The sequence below is a fragment of the Macaca nemestrina genome, chromosome 12 (assembly GCF_043159975.1).
Source record: "Macaca nemestrina isolate mMacNem1 chromosome 12, mMacNem.hap1, whole genome shotgun sequence".
NCBI lineage: Eukaryota > Metazoa > Chordata > Mammalia > Primates > Cercopithecidae > Macaca > Macaca nemestrina.
In genome coordinates, this window is record NC_092136.1 from 58057793 (window position 1) to 58076896 (window position 19104).

At 37.3% G+C, this 19104-nt stretch overlaps 1 protein-coding gene across 1 annotated transcript; it reads left to right on the top strand.

Moving 5' to 3' along the window:
* Positions 1 to 10666: 10666 nt before the first annotated feature.
* LOC105488725 (olfactory receptor 5P2) lies at positions 10667 to 11611 on the top strand. Its single transcript, XM_011753067.2, has one exon. The coding sequence runs from the start codon at positions 10667 to 10669 to the stop codon at positions 11609 to 11611; it is 945 nt and encodes a 314-aa protein (XP_011751369.1).
* Positions 11612 to 19104: the final 7493 nt, after the last annotated feature.

The following is a 19104-nucleotide window of genomic DNA, read 5'->3' on the forward strand; positions in this document are numbered from 1 at the left end:
TCTTAGAGAAATGGTTTTCCATTTTTCCCCATTCAGTATGTTGTTATCTGTGAGTTTGTCGTATATGGTCTTATTATTTTGAGGTATGTTCATTCTATGGGTAGTTTGTTGAGAGTTTTAATCATAAAGGGAAGTTAACTTTTTCACATTTTTCTGCATTATTGAGATGACTATATAATTTTTGTTCTTTACTCCATTTGAGGACCGAAACAAAGGTTCAACCCCCACCGACAGACTAATGGACCCTTAATATGGTTTGGCTATATCCCCACCCAAATCTCATCTTGAATCCTAGTTCCCATAATCCCCACATGTTGTAGGAAGGGCCTAGTTGGAGGTAATTGAATCATGAGGGTGGTTACCCCTATGCTGCTGTTCTCATGATAGTGAGTGAGTTCTCACAAGATCTGATGGTTTTATAAGGGGCTTTTCCCCCTTTTGCTTGGCACTTCTTGCTGCTGCCATGTGAAGAACGACATGTTTGCTTCTCCTTCTGCCATGATTGTAAGTTTCCTGAGGGCTCCTCAGCCAGGCTGAACTGTGAGTCAATTAAACCTTTTTCCTTTATAAATTGTGAAGTCTTGAGTATGTCTTTATTAGCATAAAATTAGTGTGAACATGGACTAATACAACCCACTAGGCTAAAATACCCCCAAACCTTTAAGTTTCTGGTCATAGTGAGACAGATTGGTGATATCCCACTCTTGGCTTCCCCTTACTTATTATTACCAGATTTTCTCAAAAGCCAGCTTGTCAGAACAAAAGATAGGAAAACATCTCCACTTATTTCATTTGACCACCTGACACCACTCCTTCTGTTTTCATGGTTCTGGCATGGCAGTTCTCCTTGTCTACAAAGCATTCCTTTCTGAGAAATGACTGCTGGCTGTGGACTGGTTTTGACCAGTTTACTGAGTATGCGCAGAGAGGTGGTTCTGTGCCCTATGTTTCACCTTTTTTAGGTGAAATTTGAAAATTTGGTCACTTTATGGGCTCTCATATGTCACAAGGGATTTAGTTATCCTTTTTTATTTTTAGTTTTGCTGACTGGGTTATTTCAAAAGACCTGTCTTCACATTCTGATTTTTTTTTTTTCTTGCTGGATCTAGCCTATTGTTGAAACTTTCAAATGCATTGTGTATTTTGTTCAATTAATTCTTCTATTCTAGGATTTCTGTTTGGTTCTGTTTTATATCTATCTATGGTAAATTTCTCATTTGTGTTCTGAATTGTCTTTCTGATTTCTCTGTATTGTTTTCCAGAGTTCTCTTGTATGTCACTGAGCTTCTTTAGCATCAAAGTTTTGAATTCTTTCTTCTGAGATTTCATGAATTTCTTTTCGATTAGTATCTGTTGCTGGAGAATTATTGTGTTCCTTTGGAAGTGTCACGTTTCCTTGCTTTTTCTTCTTCCTATGTACTTACTTTGATACCTGCATGTCTGACGTAACAGTTGCTTTATACATTTTTTAAAAATTTGTTTTTGGAGACAAGGACATTTTCCTGAAGACATATCTATGGTGCTGGTTGGGTATTGCACTTTAGCTTTGATTCTGGGTGCATTTAATAGTGTAGTCTCTGTATTATTTCTTTGGCTGTAAACAGTGTCAGTGATGTCTGTAATTTCCTCAATGACTCAGGGTGTAGTTGTTAGTGAAGGTTTTGATGAAGTTTTGCTGGGAACTGGAACACCAGGTAGGCCAGTCTTCAGACACCAGTGGTGGCAGCAGTGGGCTGAGTGTGCCTGTCTTTGGGCCCTATAGGACCAGCATTAGTGGGTTGAGGCAGGCCAATTATTGGGCCTCCAGGTGGCTTGCTCTAGTATTGGGAATATCAGTGGAGGGTTGGCAGGTTGGGTGCGTTCTTGAGCCCCTAAGGGGTGGGTGTTGCTTGGGCAATGGCAGTAGCAGTGGTAGAAGAGCACTTTGGGACCCAGGTGGTCCCCACTGGTGTTAACAGTGGCTGAAATGGTTTGGGCAAGCTGTTCCCCAGACCCACAGGTGGCATATGTAGGTAGATGCTAGCTGTGGTGGCAGTGGCAGGTGAGTGGGTCCAACTTTAGACTCTAGGAGAAGTGCTCAGATGCCACCAGTGGTGCACTGGACTGGGAGAGTCCCAGACTCCTGGGTGATGTGCTCAAGTACTTGGGTGGGGGTAACCAGGCCTGCCTGTGTCCTCAGGCCTCTTGTTGGTATTAAACACATTGGCTACGGTGTGCAGTAGTAGGGTAAGCCTAGGTGGAGGAGGCAGTGGGTGTGCTACTGCAGAGGGTGGAGTTGCTTTTCCTGGGGGTAGCCATGGGCAGGCAGCTGGGGGTGTGGGCTTTTAGTGTACCTCAGCCCATAGCAGTCTACACCTACAGCAGTTGCAGGCAGCAGAACTTGTCCTCAGGGTAAATGAGAATGTGCAACCATTCCTTTGCAGGGGTGAGGCAGAATCGCTGCTGGTGTCTGCCATATTGGCCCAGGTTGCAGGGCAAGATGCAGTCTGGTGTGGGCTAGGCTCTCAAAATGGCGTCTTGTTGTTGTGTGCAGGACTTCAGGGCTTGTGGGACCCAGCATGACCTCTCTTTCTGAAGCAATGCCTTTGTGTGGTTTCCAGGGACTCCCTATGTTATTCTTGGGGCCTACAAGGGTCATGCAGCTCTCCATTGGCTAGGATTATAGGATTTCATGGTGGGAATGTGGACCACTGGGAATCTCTCACTTACATTTTCCCTGCATTAGGAAGTCTCTTCTGGCTCTTCACTGATCTTGGCTAAGCAGACTGCCTTGCTCCCTGCCTTTCCCTTGCTTTAGGTGTTTGTTGCCACTTCTCTGTTGAATTCCAGTGTTTTCTCTTGGATGATCTATTCAAAGAGTGATTATCTCTTCACTATTTTGGTTCTTTTAATTAAAGGAGGTAAGAGATGCTTCTAATCAGCCATATTGGCCCCTGTTTTGTTGCACTTTTGACTGATAGAATTTCTAAGCACAGGCATCAGATAAAAATTTAACAAATGACTTGGATGGTCAGATGACAGAACTTGGGAACAAAAATGCAGTTGGAAATTTAATGGGTACCTACATGCAAGGGAACTAACTGCAGAGAGGCTGAACCCTGTTCTCCAAACTGATAATAAACTGCCCAAGTTATTAAATTATTGATAAATTCACAATCATGGAAGAGTTCCCCTAGGCACTGGGTTAAAAGAACAGCAGCTGGAAGCCAGATAAATTGAACAAATATATCATGTGCTGCAAAACAAATGGAAAGGAGTTTACTATATATTTTATGGTATAAATATAGAGAAGACAGCTATCTACCACAACATAAAACCAACAACCATTAGAAGAATATAACAGATTTCAGAGTCAGTATAATTATTATTTATAATGTCCTATTTTTGAACAAAGTGTCTAAAAAATGCAAAGAAGCAGTAAAGTATAAGCTATGTCAATGAAAAATGGTGGTCAATTGAGACTGACTCCAAATAATTGTTGGATTTAGGCGACAACGACTTCAAAGAACGTATTATAATATGTTCAAAGGCTTAAAAATGCATAAACAAACCAACATAGAATCTAATCAGAAAAACATAAACTATATAAAAAAGGATAAACTCTATAGCTGAAAAAATACAGTCACTGTAATGATAAAATAACTAGATGGGTTTAAAAGTAGTTTACAGATGGCAAGCAGGAAAAAATTAATTAAGTATATAATGCCTGTTCAAATGTTTTATCTATTTTTAAAATTGGGCTATTTTACTTCTTATTTATTTATTAGAGTTCTTTGTACATTCTTGTTCAAGAGTTGGCAAGATCTTAAAGGCCAGAGAGAAATATCTTGGGCTCATTGGCCAAACAATCTGTCATAACTACTCATCTCTGTCACTATAATACACAGGCAATACAGATGGTCAGCCAACGTTTGTAATTTTCTGATCTCTTTTCTGAACATAAGGCCTAAGTGAGATATATATATATATATATATATACCGCAAATATTATATCCGTTTCTGTGTTTGTTTGCTGTCACTTAAAGAACAAATGTTTTAAATTTTGATGAATGTATCAGTCAGCATGGGCTGCCATAACAAAATACTTAGACTGGGGGCTTAAACAATAGACATTTATTTTCTTATAATTCTACAGAAACAGGATGCCAGCATGGTCAGTTTCTGAGGTCTCTTCTTTAGGTTTTTTTTTCTGCTTCTCTTCCTCCTTCCACCTTAAGATAGCCCCCAGTGTCTATTGTCCCCCTTTTTTGCATCCATGTGTTCTCATCATTTAGCTTCTGCTTATAAGTGAGAGCATGCAACATTTGGTTTTCTGTTCTTGTGTTAGTTTGCTAAGGATAATGGCCTCCAGCTCCATCCATATTGCTGCAAAGGACATGATCTTGTTCTTTTTTAGAACTGCATAGTATTTCATGGTGTATATGTACCACATTTGCTTTATCCAGTCTACCATTGATGGGCATTTAGGTTGATTCCATGTGTATTAGTCTGTTCTCATGTTCTCATACTGCTAAGAAAGGCATACCTGAGACTGGGTAATTTATAAAGGAAAGAGGTTTTTTTTTTTTTTTTGAGACGGAGTCTGGCTCTGTTGCCCAGGCTGGAGTGCAGTGGCATGATCTCCACTCACTGCAAGCTCTGCCTCCCACGTTCACACAATTCTCCTGCCTCAGCCTCCTGAGAAGCTGGGACTACAGGCACCTGCCACCAGGCCCAGCTAATTTTTTGTATTTTTAGTAGAGATGGGGTTTCAGTGTGTTAGCCAGGATGGTCTCAATCAGGAAAGAGGTTTAACTGACTCGTAATTCCACATGGCTGGGGAGGCCTCACAATCATGGTGGAAGCAAAGGAGGAGCAAAGTCACATCTTAGAAGGTGGCAGGCAAGAGAGAATGGCAGCCAAGCAAAAGTGGAAACCCCTTGTAAAACCATAATATCCTATGAGACTTATTCACTACCAAGAGAAAAATATGGGGGAAACCACTCCCATAATTTAATTTTCTCCCACTGGGACCCTCCCACAAAACGGAATTATGGGAGCTACAATTCAAGATGTGATTTGGATGAGGACACAGTCAAACCGTATCACCATGTCCTTGCTATTGTGAATAGTGCTGCAATAAATACACATGGGGATGTGTCTTTATGATAGAATAGTTTATATTCCTTTGGGTATGTATTAGTCCATTTTCATACTGCTCTGAAGACATACCCAAGACTGAGTAATTTGTAAAGAAAACTGTGAGATTAGTAAACTAACAGTTCCACATGGCTGGGGAGGCCTCCTGGTCATGGCAGAAGGCAAAGGAGGAGCAAAGGCATGTCTTAATGGTGGCAGGCAAGAGAGTGTGTGCAGAGGAGCTGCCCTTTATAAAATGATCAGATCTAGTGAGACTTATTCACTATCACAAGAACTTCATGGGAAAAACCTGCCCCATGTTTCAATGACCTCCCACAAGATCCCTCCCATGACATATGGAGATTATGGGAGCTACAATTCAGGATGAGATTTAGGTGGGACACAGCCAAACCATATCAAGGTATATACCCAGGAAAGAGATTTCTGGGTCAAATGGTAGTTCTGTTTTACTTCTTTGAGGAATTACCACACTGCTTTCCACAATGGCTGAACTAATTTACACTCCCACCAACAGTGTATAAGCGTTCCCTTTTCTCTGCAACCTCACCAGCATCTGTTTTTTTTTTGACTTCTTAATGATTGCCATCCTGACTGGTATGAGATGGTATCTCATGGTGGGTTTGATTTGCATTTCTCTAATGATCAATGATATTGAGCTTTTTTTTCATATGCTTGTATGTCTTCTTTTGAAAATAGTCTGTTCATGTCCTTTGCTTTTGTGGGCTTTTTGTTTTTGTCCTGTAAGTTTGTGTAAGTTTCTTATAGATTCTGGATATTAGACCTTTGTTGGATGCATAGTTTGCAAATATTTTCTCCCATTCTGTAGGTTGTCTGTTTACTCTGTTGATAGTTTCTTCTTTTGTTGTGCAGAAGCTCTTTAGTTTAATTGGATCCCATTTGTCAATTTTTGCTCTTGTTATATTTGCTTTTGGTGTTTCCATCATGAATCTCTGCCAGCTCCTATGTCCAGAATGGTATTGCCTAGGTTATATTCCAGGGTTTTTATAGTTTTGCGTGTAAGTCTTTAGTTCATCTTGAGTTTTTTTAAATGTAGTGTAAGAAAGGGGTCCAGTTTCAATCTTCTGCATATTGTTAGCCAGTTATCCCAGTACCATTTATTGAATAGACAGTCCTTTCCCCATTGCTTGTTTTTGTTAGCTTTGTCAAAGATCAGATGGTTGTGTGTGTGGCCTTATTTGTGGATTGTCTATTCTGTTCCATTGGTTGATGTGTCACTTTTGTACCAGTTCCATGCTGTTTTGGCTACTGTAGTCCTGTAGTATAAAGTTGAGTATTATAACGTGATGCCTCTGGCTTTGTTCTTTTTGCTTAGGATTGCCTTGGCTATTTGGGCTCTTGTTTGATTATATATGAATTAATTTTTTTTCTAGCTCTGGGAAGACTATCATTGGTAGTTTAATAGGAATAACAAATTGCTTTGGGCAGCATGGCCAATTTAATAATACTAATTTTTTCCTATCCATGAGCATGCAATGTTTTTGCATTTGTTTGTGTCATCTCTGATTTCTTTGAGTAGTGCTTTGTAATTCTCATTGTAGAAATCTTTCACCTGCCTGGTTAGCTATATTCCTAGGTATTTTATGCTTTTTGTGAATGGGAATGCCTTTCTGATTTGACTCTCAGGTTGGCTGTTGTTAGTGTATAGGAATGCTAGTGGTTTTTGTATGTTGATTTTGTATCCTGCGACCCTGCTGAAGTTATTTATCAGATTAAGGAGCTCTTGGGTTGAGACATTGGGGTTTTCTAGGTACAGAATCATGTCATCTGCAAACAGAAATGGTTTGACTTCCTTTCTTCCTATTTTAATGTCCTGTATTTATTTCTTTTGCTTCATTGCTCTTGCCGGGACTTCCAATACTCTGTTGAATAGGAGTGGTGAGAGAGAGCATCCTTGTTTGTGCCAGTTTTCAAGGGGAATGCTTCCAGCTTTTGCCCATTCTGTATGGTGTTGACTGTGAGCTTCATAGTTGGCTGTTTTCATTTTGAGGTCGCTATTTGTCTGTTCAGAGATTCCATTTCTTCCTGATTCAGTCTTAGGAGAATGTATGTGTCCAGGAATTTATCCATTTTTTTCCAGATTGTCTAGTTTGTGGGCATACAGGTGTTTATAGAAGTCTCTGATGATTATTTGTATTTCTGTGGGGTCAGTAGTAATATTTCCTTTGTTGTTCCTAATTGTGTTTATTTGAATGTTCTCTAACACTACAAAATACTTAGAAAATGAATATTTGTTGAATGAATGAAGCCGTTTACTGTTTTATATTTGCAGTTTAGTATTCTTTAACCTGAAGTATCAAAGTAAACTTAGAACCAATATTTGACTATGATATAATGCATTATATTATACTCCCATTAATTATCAAATGAAAGTGCACCACCTCCTAGACAAAATGAAAAAAATTGATCATCTGAGAATTGACAAACTCTTAAAGATTATATGTGTTTTTGTGAGTTGAACTGCTCAATATTCACTTGAGAAATGTGATAATGATTCCTGCTGCTTCAAATTCACATTTGAATCTCTAGAATCTTCAGAGATTTATCCCCAAAGGCAAAAAACAATATAGGGTGGCTACTATAAAATGACAAGGAATCTACATTTATAAGTGTAAGATGATTAAATTTTTTGTTTGTTTGTTTTGAGACGGAGTCTCACCCTGTCGCCCAGGCTGGAGTGCAGTGACGCGATCTCCACTTATTGCAACCTCTGCTTCCCGGGTTCAAGCAGTTCTCCTGCCTCAGCCTCCCGAGTTGCTGGGAGTACTGGTGTGCACCACTGAGCCCAGCTAATTTTTGTATTTTTAGGGATGGGGTTTCACCATGTTGGCCAGGCTGGTCTTGAACTCCTGACCTCATGGTCTGCCCACCTTCGCCTCCAAAAGCACTGGGATTACAGGCTTGAGCCACTGCACCTGGCCAGATGATTAAATTTTTATTTCACAAGGTAAGACTTTGGATTTGTGGGCGAATCTGGTGTAATAAATTTCATTTTTTCCATTTGAGAACACTTTATTCTCTAAAGTTGTGTGTGTACTCACAAGTCACAATTAAGAAACAAGACCGATGTAATCTTGCAATTAGCTAGCAAGTAACTTTAGCTGAATTAAATTAAGTTTCTGCAGTCAATTTAGTGTGAATTAACAGGCATAAGTCAGTTTACCAAGACTCTTCATTTATCCACCCATAAGAACAGATACTCACATGGTCTTTTACTGCTGTCTAAACTTGGCACTCAGCCATAATGCTAATATAAATTAACTAACTGTGAGTCTCATTTTGTCACCCAGGCTGGAGTACAATGGTGTGATGTTGGCTTACTGCAACCTCTGCCTCCCAGATTCAAGTGATTCTCCTGCCTCAGCCTCCTGAGTAGCTGGGATTACAGGCATGCACCACTATGCCCAGATACTTTTTGTATTTTTAGTAGTGATGGGGTTTCACCATGTTGGCCAGGCTGGCCTTGAACTCTTGACTTCAAGTGATCCACCCATCTCAGCGTCCCAAAGTGCTAGGATTACAGGTGTAAGCCACCATGCCCAGCCAAAGACTGTTTTTTTTTTTTTGGAGACAGGGTCTCCCTCTATCACCAAGGCTAGAGTGTAGTGGTGCAATCATGGCCCACTGCAGCCTTGACCTCCCAGGCTCTGGTGATCCTCCCACCTCAGCCTCCTAAGTAACTGAGACTACAGGTGCACACCACCAAGCCCAGCTAATTTTTAGAGGCGAGGTTTTGCCATGTTGCACAGGTTGGTCTCAAATTTCGGGACTCAAGTGATCTGTCCACCTCAGCCTCCCAAAGTGTTGGGATTACAGATGTGAGCCACCATGCCTGGCCCAACTAGACACTTCAGAGAAAGATAAGGCTGTAAGACCAGACAGCTTGGAGATGAGGGTCAAGCTGGCCATCAGCAGAGTGTCCTTGGTAAACTTCTTATATTTCTAGGCTGAAACTTTGTTCTTCTGTATATTATGTCCAAAATAATATGATTTGATTCTATAATACTTCAATTTGTTAACACTGTTATATTAGGAAATGATTTGGTTTGACTAAATATCTTAATTATGTTCTGGATATTAATCATACAACATTTTGCATAGTGGTTAAATTGATATTTCAACCTACTTGATATAATAATATTTTTTTTTTTTTTTTTTAAGACGGAGTCTGGCTCTGTCGCCCAGGCTGGAGTGCAGTGGCCGGATCTCAGCTCACTGCAAGCCCCGCCCCCCGGGTTCATGCCATTCTCCTGCCTCAGCCTCCCGAGTAGCTGGGAGTACAGGCGCCCGCCACCTCGCCCGGCTAATTTTTTTTTTTTTTAATTTTAGTAGAGACGGGGTTTCACCGTGTTAGCCAGGATGGTCTCGACTCCATCTCCTGACCTCGTGATCCGCCCGTCTCGGCCTCCCAAAGTGCTGGGATTACAGGCTTGAGCCACCGCGCCCGGCCGATATAATAATATTTTAACTGGAAATAATAAAAGTAGTTAATCAATGTATACTAGGTGACTTCATTCATAAGCACAACTTGAAATTCCTATTTCTTCCTTGTCCTATGAAGAAAATCGTATGTCTCTTTTAAAAAACTAGTGTTGTTTAAGTGGTAAACATTATAAACTATGTAACTAGCTAGGCATCTCTTTTATACATCAGTTGTACATTTCAGAGAACTGAAATGTTAATCTGTTATCTACTGATTTTCAAGTGTACTAGATTTCCTGGTAAATATTTTCCAACTATGCTATAAATGTAATGGTTATACAATTTTATACGAATTACATTGTACAATTTTATACAAATTACATTAATAACATAGTTATTATGGAAATTGACTGGATTCAAACTACGTGGGATTCAGATCTGGACTCTACCACTTGCTATGTAACCTTAGGAAAGTTACTTAACATTTTCAAACTTAGTTTCCCTATCTATAAAATGGTAATAATAAAAGTGCTTAATATTATTTTATGGAAATTAAAATAGGTACGTCTGTATATATAATGTATATAATACAATAATATATGTTATATATTATATACATATAGATACAATTCTTAACCCTGAGCCAGTATTTTGATAGGCATTCAGTAAATGTTAGCTAATATTTAAGTTTTCATTAATCTTACATTAATATATTTTAATCATTTTTGTTATATGTACCATACCTTTTATTATTCTTGTAAGTCTTATGTTTTAAAATCTTTCTCTTTAAAGCAACTTTAAGTATATTTCATTAAAAATACAAATTGAAAAGTATACACATTATTTGAAGCAATTTTTTGGTGTTTCTTCTAAAACAGATTTTAAAATACAGAAAGACTCATTACCCACAAATATATAAACAATGAAACCCTAAGGTAAAAAAAAAAAGTCTAAACTTTCCTTGAGTGATACATCTGTTCATATTAACCTTCATGTATATATTAATGAAGATGAAGCCATCAAATTTATAACATTTTAATATGCTGTTCTCATCATGGGTTCATTTAGTCAGCAGCTACTCCATCTCATGGATTCCCTGAAGGACGGGAACCGCACTGCTCTGACAGGATTCATCCTATTGGGCTTAACAGATGATCCAATCCTTCGAGTCATCCTCTTCATGATCATCCTATGCATCTACCTGGTAACCACATCTGGCAATCTCGGCATAATTATTCTTATCAGAATCTCTTCTCAGCTGCATCATCCTATGTATTTTTTTCTGAGTCACTTGGCTTTTGCTGACATGGCCTATTCATCTTCTGTCACACCCAACATGCTTGTAAACTTCCTGGTGGAGAGAAATACAATCTCCTACCTTGGATGTGCCATCCAGCTTGGTTCAGCGGCTTTCTTTGCGACAGTCGAATGCTTCCTTTTGGCTGCCATGGCCTATGACCGCTTTGTGGCAATTTGCAGTCCTCTGCTTTATTCAACCAAAATGTCCACACAAGTCAGTGTCCAGCTACTCTTAGTAGCTTACATGGCTGGTTTTCTCATTGCTGTCTCCTATACTACTTCCTTCTATTTTTTACTCTTCTGTGGACCAAATCAAGTAAATCATTTTTTCTGTGATTTTGCTCCTTTACTTGAACTCTCTTGTTCTGATATCAGTGTCTCCACAGTTGTTCTCTCATTTTCTTCTGGCTCCATCATTGTGGTCACTATGTGTGTCATAGCCATCTCCTACATCTATATCCTCATCACCATCATGAAGATGCGCTCCACTGAGGGGCGCCACAAGGCCTTCTCCACCTGCACCTCCCACCTCACTGCAGTCACTCTGTTCTATGGGACCATTACATTCATTTATGTGATGCCCAAGTCCAGCTATTCAACTGACCAGAACAAGGTGGTGTCTGTGTTCTACACGGTGGTGATTCCCATGTTGAACCCCCTGATCTACAGCCTCAGGAACAAGGAGATTAAGGGGGCTCTGAAGAGAGAGCTTGGTAGAAAAATATTATCTTAATGATGACTATTTTTTTGTAGAATTTAATATAATGATATCCCATAGATATAATAATAAAAGGAAATTGAGTGCCTGTCATTGAAATATATGTTTATATATAGTTAACTAGTACAGAGCTTTTTAGTATATGCAGCTAGTGGATTTTCAGACACTAAGTAGTAAATCAGAGGTCCATAGTTAGTTACCTTTAATAAAATTAAGTTAAATGTATAATTAACAAAAACAAAATGTTTCACATGACAGAATACTTAATATGCTAAAAATTTAAAAAAATGTTATTCACATTTATTTTTCAAAAGTAGTTGTTTGCTGTAAGTTGAGGTTACTACACTTTAAAATCATTGAGACTGTGTCCATTTTCAACAGCAGCTTATCCTGAAATGTGTGTGATAACTAGAGTTATGACTAATTACATTCTGTGAGGAAATGACAAAGTGGAACCAGAAAATAAAATTGCTAGGATCATTTTTCTTGCAGTAAGTTTATCTGTTGGGGATGGGCTTTGTGGACCCATAAAATTCTAAACTGTGTTCTTGACCTCTGAATTTGGCCTTGGATATGTGAAGTCTCTAGAAAAGTAAAGGGGAGATGCCCCTGAGTTACCTGTGGAATCCTCCATCAGGCCAAAAGAGGTGATTTCCTCTGCAGGGATCATCAGTGTTCCTGAACTCGTTAAGGATTGAGTGGAATAAACTCTTGTAGTGATTTGTTCATAGTTAGATCCACAGCCTGCTAAGGATACTTAAGGGAAGTGGACCGTTCCATCCCAAATAATCTTAATCTTCCTCTATATGCCAATGACTACCACATTTGTTTCTCTTTCCTCATCCTCTCTTTGGCTCCTAACTTGCTGTCCTGCTGTAATATGCACCATCATTGAATCAATGTATTATTATTATTATTTTTGAGACAGATTCTCACTTTGTTGCCCAGGCTGGAGTGCAGTGGTGCAGTCTCGGCTTACTGCAGCCTTGAGCATTTGGGCTCAAGTGATCCTCCCATCTCAACCTCCTGAGTAACTGGAACCACAGGCATGGGCCATCATGACTAATTTTTAAATTTTTTTGTGGAGACAGGGTCTCCTTATGTTGAGCAGGCTGGTTAAACTCCTGGGCTTAAGCAATCCTCCTGCTTTGGCCTCCCAGAGTACTGGGATTACAGGTGTGAGCCACTGTGCCCAGCCCGAATCAATTTACTGATTCAGAAAACTTATAGTGATTTATTTTTTTCTTCTCTACACTCCTACACTGTGTTACAAATTCTTTTACATTCTGAGTCCAATATTTATTTACAGCTTCTCTTCATCTTCATTATCAGCACTTCGATTTCAAGTTACCACGTCTTACATTTATTTTACAATAGTACCCCTGGATATCTAATTATTATGTGTCAACTTGACTTGGCTATGGTGCCCAGTTGTTTGGCTGAACATCAGGATAGATATTGCTGCAAAGGTATTTTTTAGATGTGATTAACACTTAAATCAGTAGCTTTGACTGAAGCAGATTACCCGCTGTAATATGAATGGATCTTTTCTAATCAGTTGAAGGCCTTAAGAGAAAAGAATGAGGAACCTTCAAAGAGAAAGAAATTCTGCCTCTAGACTGCCTTTGGATTCAAGACTGCAGTATCACCTCTTGCTGGAATTTCCAATCTGCTCATCTCCTCTGTGTATTGAGGATTTGCTAGCCACCAAAATAATGGCATAAGGGTAATTCTTAATTTCTCTCTCTCTCTCTCTCTCTCACACACACAAACACACACACACCCTTCACATACACAGACACATACACACTCACACTTGTATACACACATCCTATTGAATCTGTTTCTCTGAAGAACCTTGACTAATAAACCCTAGCCAGCTTTCTACTTTGTTTCTCACTCTCTTCCAATCCTCAATACGCTAACCATAAATTTAAATAGATTAGTTCAGATCCTGAATATGGCCTTTTTTTTTCATCTCTCACCACTCTTCCTCTTGGCCCTAAGCACAAAACTCTAAAAACTAATTATTTGGTCTTGTTTGGTCTTATTTCAAATCCTTAAACATGTGTATTTTCTTTGATGTCTCAAGACCCTCTTATGTGCAGTACCTCTAACTGAAACGCATTTCCCCTCTCACCTGGGTAATGCTTACTTACGCTATACATACCAACCTAAATTTTATTTCCCCTCATGTAGGAAGCCTTCTTGGGGCTCCAGATCAAATCAGGTATGATATTTTTCCTCTTTTCCCATGTATCTGATTTTCACACAGTTCCTGGAAAAATAAAAACTCCTCCAGAGCTATATATAACTGTGAGACAGTAAAAATACAACTAGCATGTGTATTGTGGGTATTCCAGAAGGACAGGAGGATTAAAGAGGGACTGAGCAAGTATTCAAAGAAACAATAGCAAAAAACTTCCTAAATTTTGTGAAAGACATATAGAGCACAGATTCGGGAAGTTGAGAAACCTCAAATAGGATACGCCCAAGGAAATCCATGCTAATTAAATTTTAAAAACTAAAAACAGAAAAGCCTTTAAAGAACTAGAGAGAAAGAATTTATTCTTATAGTGGAAAACCATTTAGAAAAGACAGAGAGTTTCTCATCTGATACCATAAAAACAAATGAGGGTGGAATATTTTTCTTTTTTTGCATTTTTATTGTATACATTTAAGATGTACAACATGATGTTTTGGTATACAAGTACGTAGTGAAATAATAACTATATTCAAGCAGACTAACGTGTCTATTACCTTACATAGCTTTGTGTGTGTGTGTGTGTGTGTGTGTTTGTGTGTGTGTGTGGTAGAAGCACCTAAAATCTACTCTCTTAGCATACTTTTAGTATACAATACCCTAACTATAGTCCACATGCTATATAGCTGTAGACTTAATTCATCCTACGTAGCTGCAACTTTGTACCTTTTGACCTAGATCTCCCACTTCCCCCACACTTTGCTCCAGTCTACTATTTTTTTCTATCTACTGAACATTTTTTTCTTACATATAAGTGAGATTATGCAGTATTTTTCTCTATCTTCTTTATTTCACTTAGCATAGCATCATCCAGATTCATCCATGTTGTCGTAAATGAGAGAATCTCCTTGTTTTCTTTTAAGGCTGCGTCATATTCCACTGTGTATATGTAACACAATTTCTTTATCTATTTACCCATAGATGGGCACTTAGGTTATTTCTGTATCTTGGCTATTTTGAATAATGTTGAATGAACATGGGAGTGCAGATATCTCTTTGTCATCCTGATTTCATTTATTTTGTGAATATACCTAGAAGAAAGATTGCTGGACTATATGTTAGTTCTATTTTAAAATTTTGGAGGAAACTCCACATTGTTTTTATTATAGCTATACCAATTTATCTTCCACCGACAGTGTACAATGGTTCCCTTTCCTTCACACCCTAACCAACACTTGTTACTACTTGTCTTTTTGGTGGTAGCCATACTTTCAGGTGTGAGAAGATATTTCATTGTGTTTTGATTTGCATTTTGCTGAAGGTTAATATTGAACACCTTTTCAAATACATGTTTCAAATATATATAGGCCATTTGCATATTTTCTTTTTGAAAATATCTATTCAGGACTTTTGCCTATTTTTTAAACCCAGTTATTTGTGCTTTTTGTTGCTATTAAGTTGTGTGAATTATATATTTTAGATCTTAACCCCTTATACATGTTTTGCAAATAGCTTCTCCCAATCCTGTCTTTTCATTTTGTATTCATTGCTGTGCAGATTTTTAGTTTGAAGTAGTCCCAATTTTTTATTTTTGCTTTTGTTGCCTGTGCTTTTGGTGTCAAATCTAAAATTAATTGAGAAGACCAACATCAAGGACCTTTTTCCCTATGCTTTTCTCTAGGAGTTTTATAGTTTCAGGTATTTTGTTTAGGTCTTTAATCCATTTTGAGTTGATTTTGTGTATGGTATAAGTAAGCATCCAATATTATTCTTTTGCGTGTGCATATGCAGTTTTTCCAAAACCATTTATTAAAGACACTATTCTTTCCCCATTGTGTATTCTTGGTGCCCTTGTGGAAAATTAATTGACTATATATGTTGATTTATTTCTTGTCTTTCCATTTTGTTCCATTGGTCTGTGTGTATGCCAGTACCATACTGTTTTGATCACTTTAACTTTGTAATATAATTTGAAATCAGTAAAAGTGATGTTTCTAGCTTTGTCTTCTTTGCCTAATACTGCTTGAGTTATTTGAACTTTTTTGAGGTTCATAAGAATTTTATGACTTTTTTTCAATTTTTCTAAAAAGATCATTGTAATTTTGACAAATTTTATTATGTCTATAGTTTGCTTTGGGTGGTATCTATATCTGTCAATCCATGAACAGGGATATTTATTTGTTTCTTCTTCAATTTTTTACATCCATTTTAAAATAATTTTTCATGTATAGATTTTTTACCTTCTTGGATAAATTTATTCTTAAGTATTTTATTCTTTTGGTGCTATTTAATATTATAAATGGGATTGTTTTCTTAATTTATTTTCACATAGACCTTTGTTCATATAAAGAAGTACAACTGACTTTTCTATGTTGATTTAGCATCCTGCAACTTTATTTGATTCATTTATTAGTTCTAATGTGTGTGTGTGTGTGTTTGCATGTAGTCTTTAGGATTTCATACAGATATGATAACGTTATCTGCATACAGATACGTTGCATCTTTCTGATTTGGATGGCTTTTATTTTTCTTTCATGACTAATTTATTTGGCTAGGGCTTCCAGTACTATGTTGATTAGAAATGGTGAGAGTGTGCATCCTTGTCTTGTTGCTGATTTTAGAGAAAAATATTTCAGCCTTTCACTACTGAATATGATGCTAGCTGTGGGCTTGTCATACATGACCTTCGTTATGTTGAGGTATATTTTTTGATACATAATTTTTTGAGAGTTTTATCCTGAAGGGATGTTGAATGTTGTCAGATACTTATCCAGCATTTATTGAGGTGATCATGTGATTTTAATCCTACATTCTGTTAATGTGGTGTATCATATTTATTGTTTCCATATGTTGAACCACCTTTACATCAGAGGGATAAATCCCACTTGATCATCATGTATAATATGTTGTTGAATTTGTTTACTAGTATTTTATTGAAAATTTTTGCATCTGTATTTATCAGGGTATTCGTCTGTAATTTTTTCTTGTAGTGTATTTGTCCATCCTTGATATCATGGTAATGCTGACTTCACAGAATAATTTTCAAAGTGTTGCTTTCTCTTGAATGTTTTGGAAGAATTTGAAAAGATTGGCATTAATTATTCTTAAATGTTTGGTAAAATTCACGATCCATTTTATCCTGGGTCTTTCTTTCATGGAAGATAGTTTACTACTGATTCAAATTCCAAACTCCTTATTGGTCTGTTCAGATTTTATTTTTATGTTAGACATACGTAAAAAATATAAGACCTATATTTCTAGGAATTTATCCATTTATTCCAGGTTATTCAATTACTGGTGTATAATTTTTCACGGTAGTCTCTTTGTATTTCTGTGGTATCAGGTGTAATGTATTCTCTTTTAGTTTGGATTTTATTTACTTATGTCTTCTCTTTTATTTTCTTAGTCTAAGGGTTAGCCAATTTGGTTAATTTTTACTCAAAAAATCTCTCAATTTGTTGGTCTATTTTTTTCTATTTTTTAAAATTCATTTCAGCTCTGATATTTGTTATTTCCTTTTTTTAAAGCACACTTTGGGCTTAATTTGTTTTTCCTTTTCTGGTTCCTTGAGGTGTAACATTAAGTTGTTATTTGCAACTTATTCATCTGACTAATATGGTTAATATTAATATGGGTTTAATATCCAAAGTCTACAAGGAACTTAAGCAAATTTACAAGAAAAAAATGAACCACCCCATTAAGAAGTGGGCAAAGGACATGAACAGACACTTCTCAAAAGAAGACACTTATGCAGCCAACAAACATATGAAAAAAAAGCCCAACATCACTAATAATTAGAGAAATGTAAATCAAAACCACAATGAGATACCATCTCATGCCAGTCAGAATGGCAATTATTAAAAAGTCAGGAAACAACAGATGTTGGCAAGGCTGTGGAGGGATAGGAATGCTTTTATACTGTTGGTGGGAATGTAAATTAGTTCAACCATTGTGGAAGACAGTGTAGTGATTCCTCAAAGACCTAGAACCAGAAATGCCATTTGACTCAGCTATCCCATTACTGGGTAAAGACCCAAAGGAATATAATCATTCTGTTATAAAGATACATGCATATGTTTGTTCTTTGCAGCACTATTCACCATAGCAAAGACATGGAACCAACCCAAATGCTCATTAATGATAGACTTGATGAAGAAAATGTGGTACATATACACCAAGGAATACCATGCAGCCATAAAAAGGAACAAAATAATGTCCTTTGCAGGGACATGGATAGAGTTGGAAGTCATTATCCTCAGCAAACTAACACAGGAACAGAAAACCAAATGTTTTCACTCATAAGTGGGAGCTGAACAATGAGAAAACATGGACACAGAGAAGAGAACAAAACACATCTGGGTCCTGTCAGGGATGAGGGCGGGGGCAGGGAGAGCATCAAGAAAAATAGCTAATGCATGCTGGGGTTAATCCTAGGTGATGGGTTAATAGGTGCAACAAGCCACCATGGCAAACATTTACTTATGTAACAAACCGCACATCCTGCACATATACCCCAAAACTTAAAATAAAGTAAAATTTAAAAGTTGTTATTTGAGATCTTTCTTTTTTTAATGTAGACATTTACCACCATAATCCTTCTTAGAACTACTTTTGATTTATTTAGTAAGTTTTTAGATATTATGTTTCCATCTTCATTTGTCACAAGATATATTTTTATTTCCCATTTGCTTTCTTCTTTGACTATTGGTTGTTCAAGAAAGTGATATTTAATTTCCACATATTTGTGATTTTTACAATTTATTTCCTGTCATTGATTTCTGGCTTCTTACCATTGTGGTCATAAAAGATGCTTGATATGATTTTAATCTTTTAACATTTATTAACACTTGTTTTCTTGCTTTACATATGATCTATCCTAGAGAATGTTTCATATGCATTTGAGAAGAATGTGTTTTCTGTTGCTGTGGGATGCAATATTCTGTATATGCCTGTTAGGTTCATTTGGCCTAAAATCCATAGTCCTTTTATTGTCTTTGTGTCTGAATAACTTATCTGTTATTGAAAGAAAAATATTGAAGTCCCCTGGAAGTATTGTACTGCTGACTTTCTTCCTTCAGATTACTTAATAATTGCTTTATGTATTTAGGAGCTCTGACCTAGGGTGCCTATGTATTAATTATTGCTTTTTCTCTTGGTAAATTGCCATATTTATCATATAATTATCTTCATTGCCTTTTGTGACAGTTTTTGACTTCAAGTCTATCTTATCTGATATAAGTATAGCTATTGCTGCAGTCTTTTGGTTTCCGCTTGTGTGGTATATCTTTTTCCATCCTTTCACTTT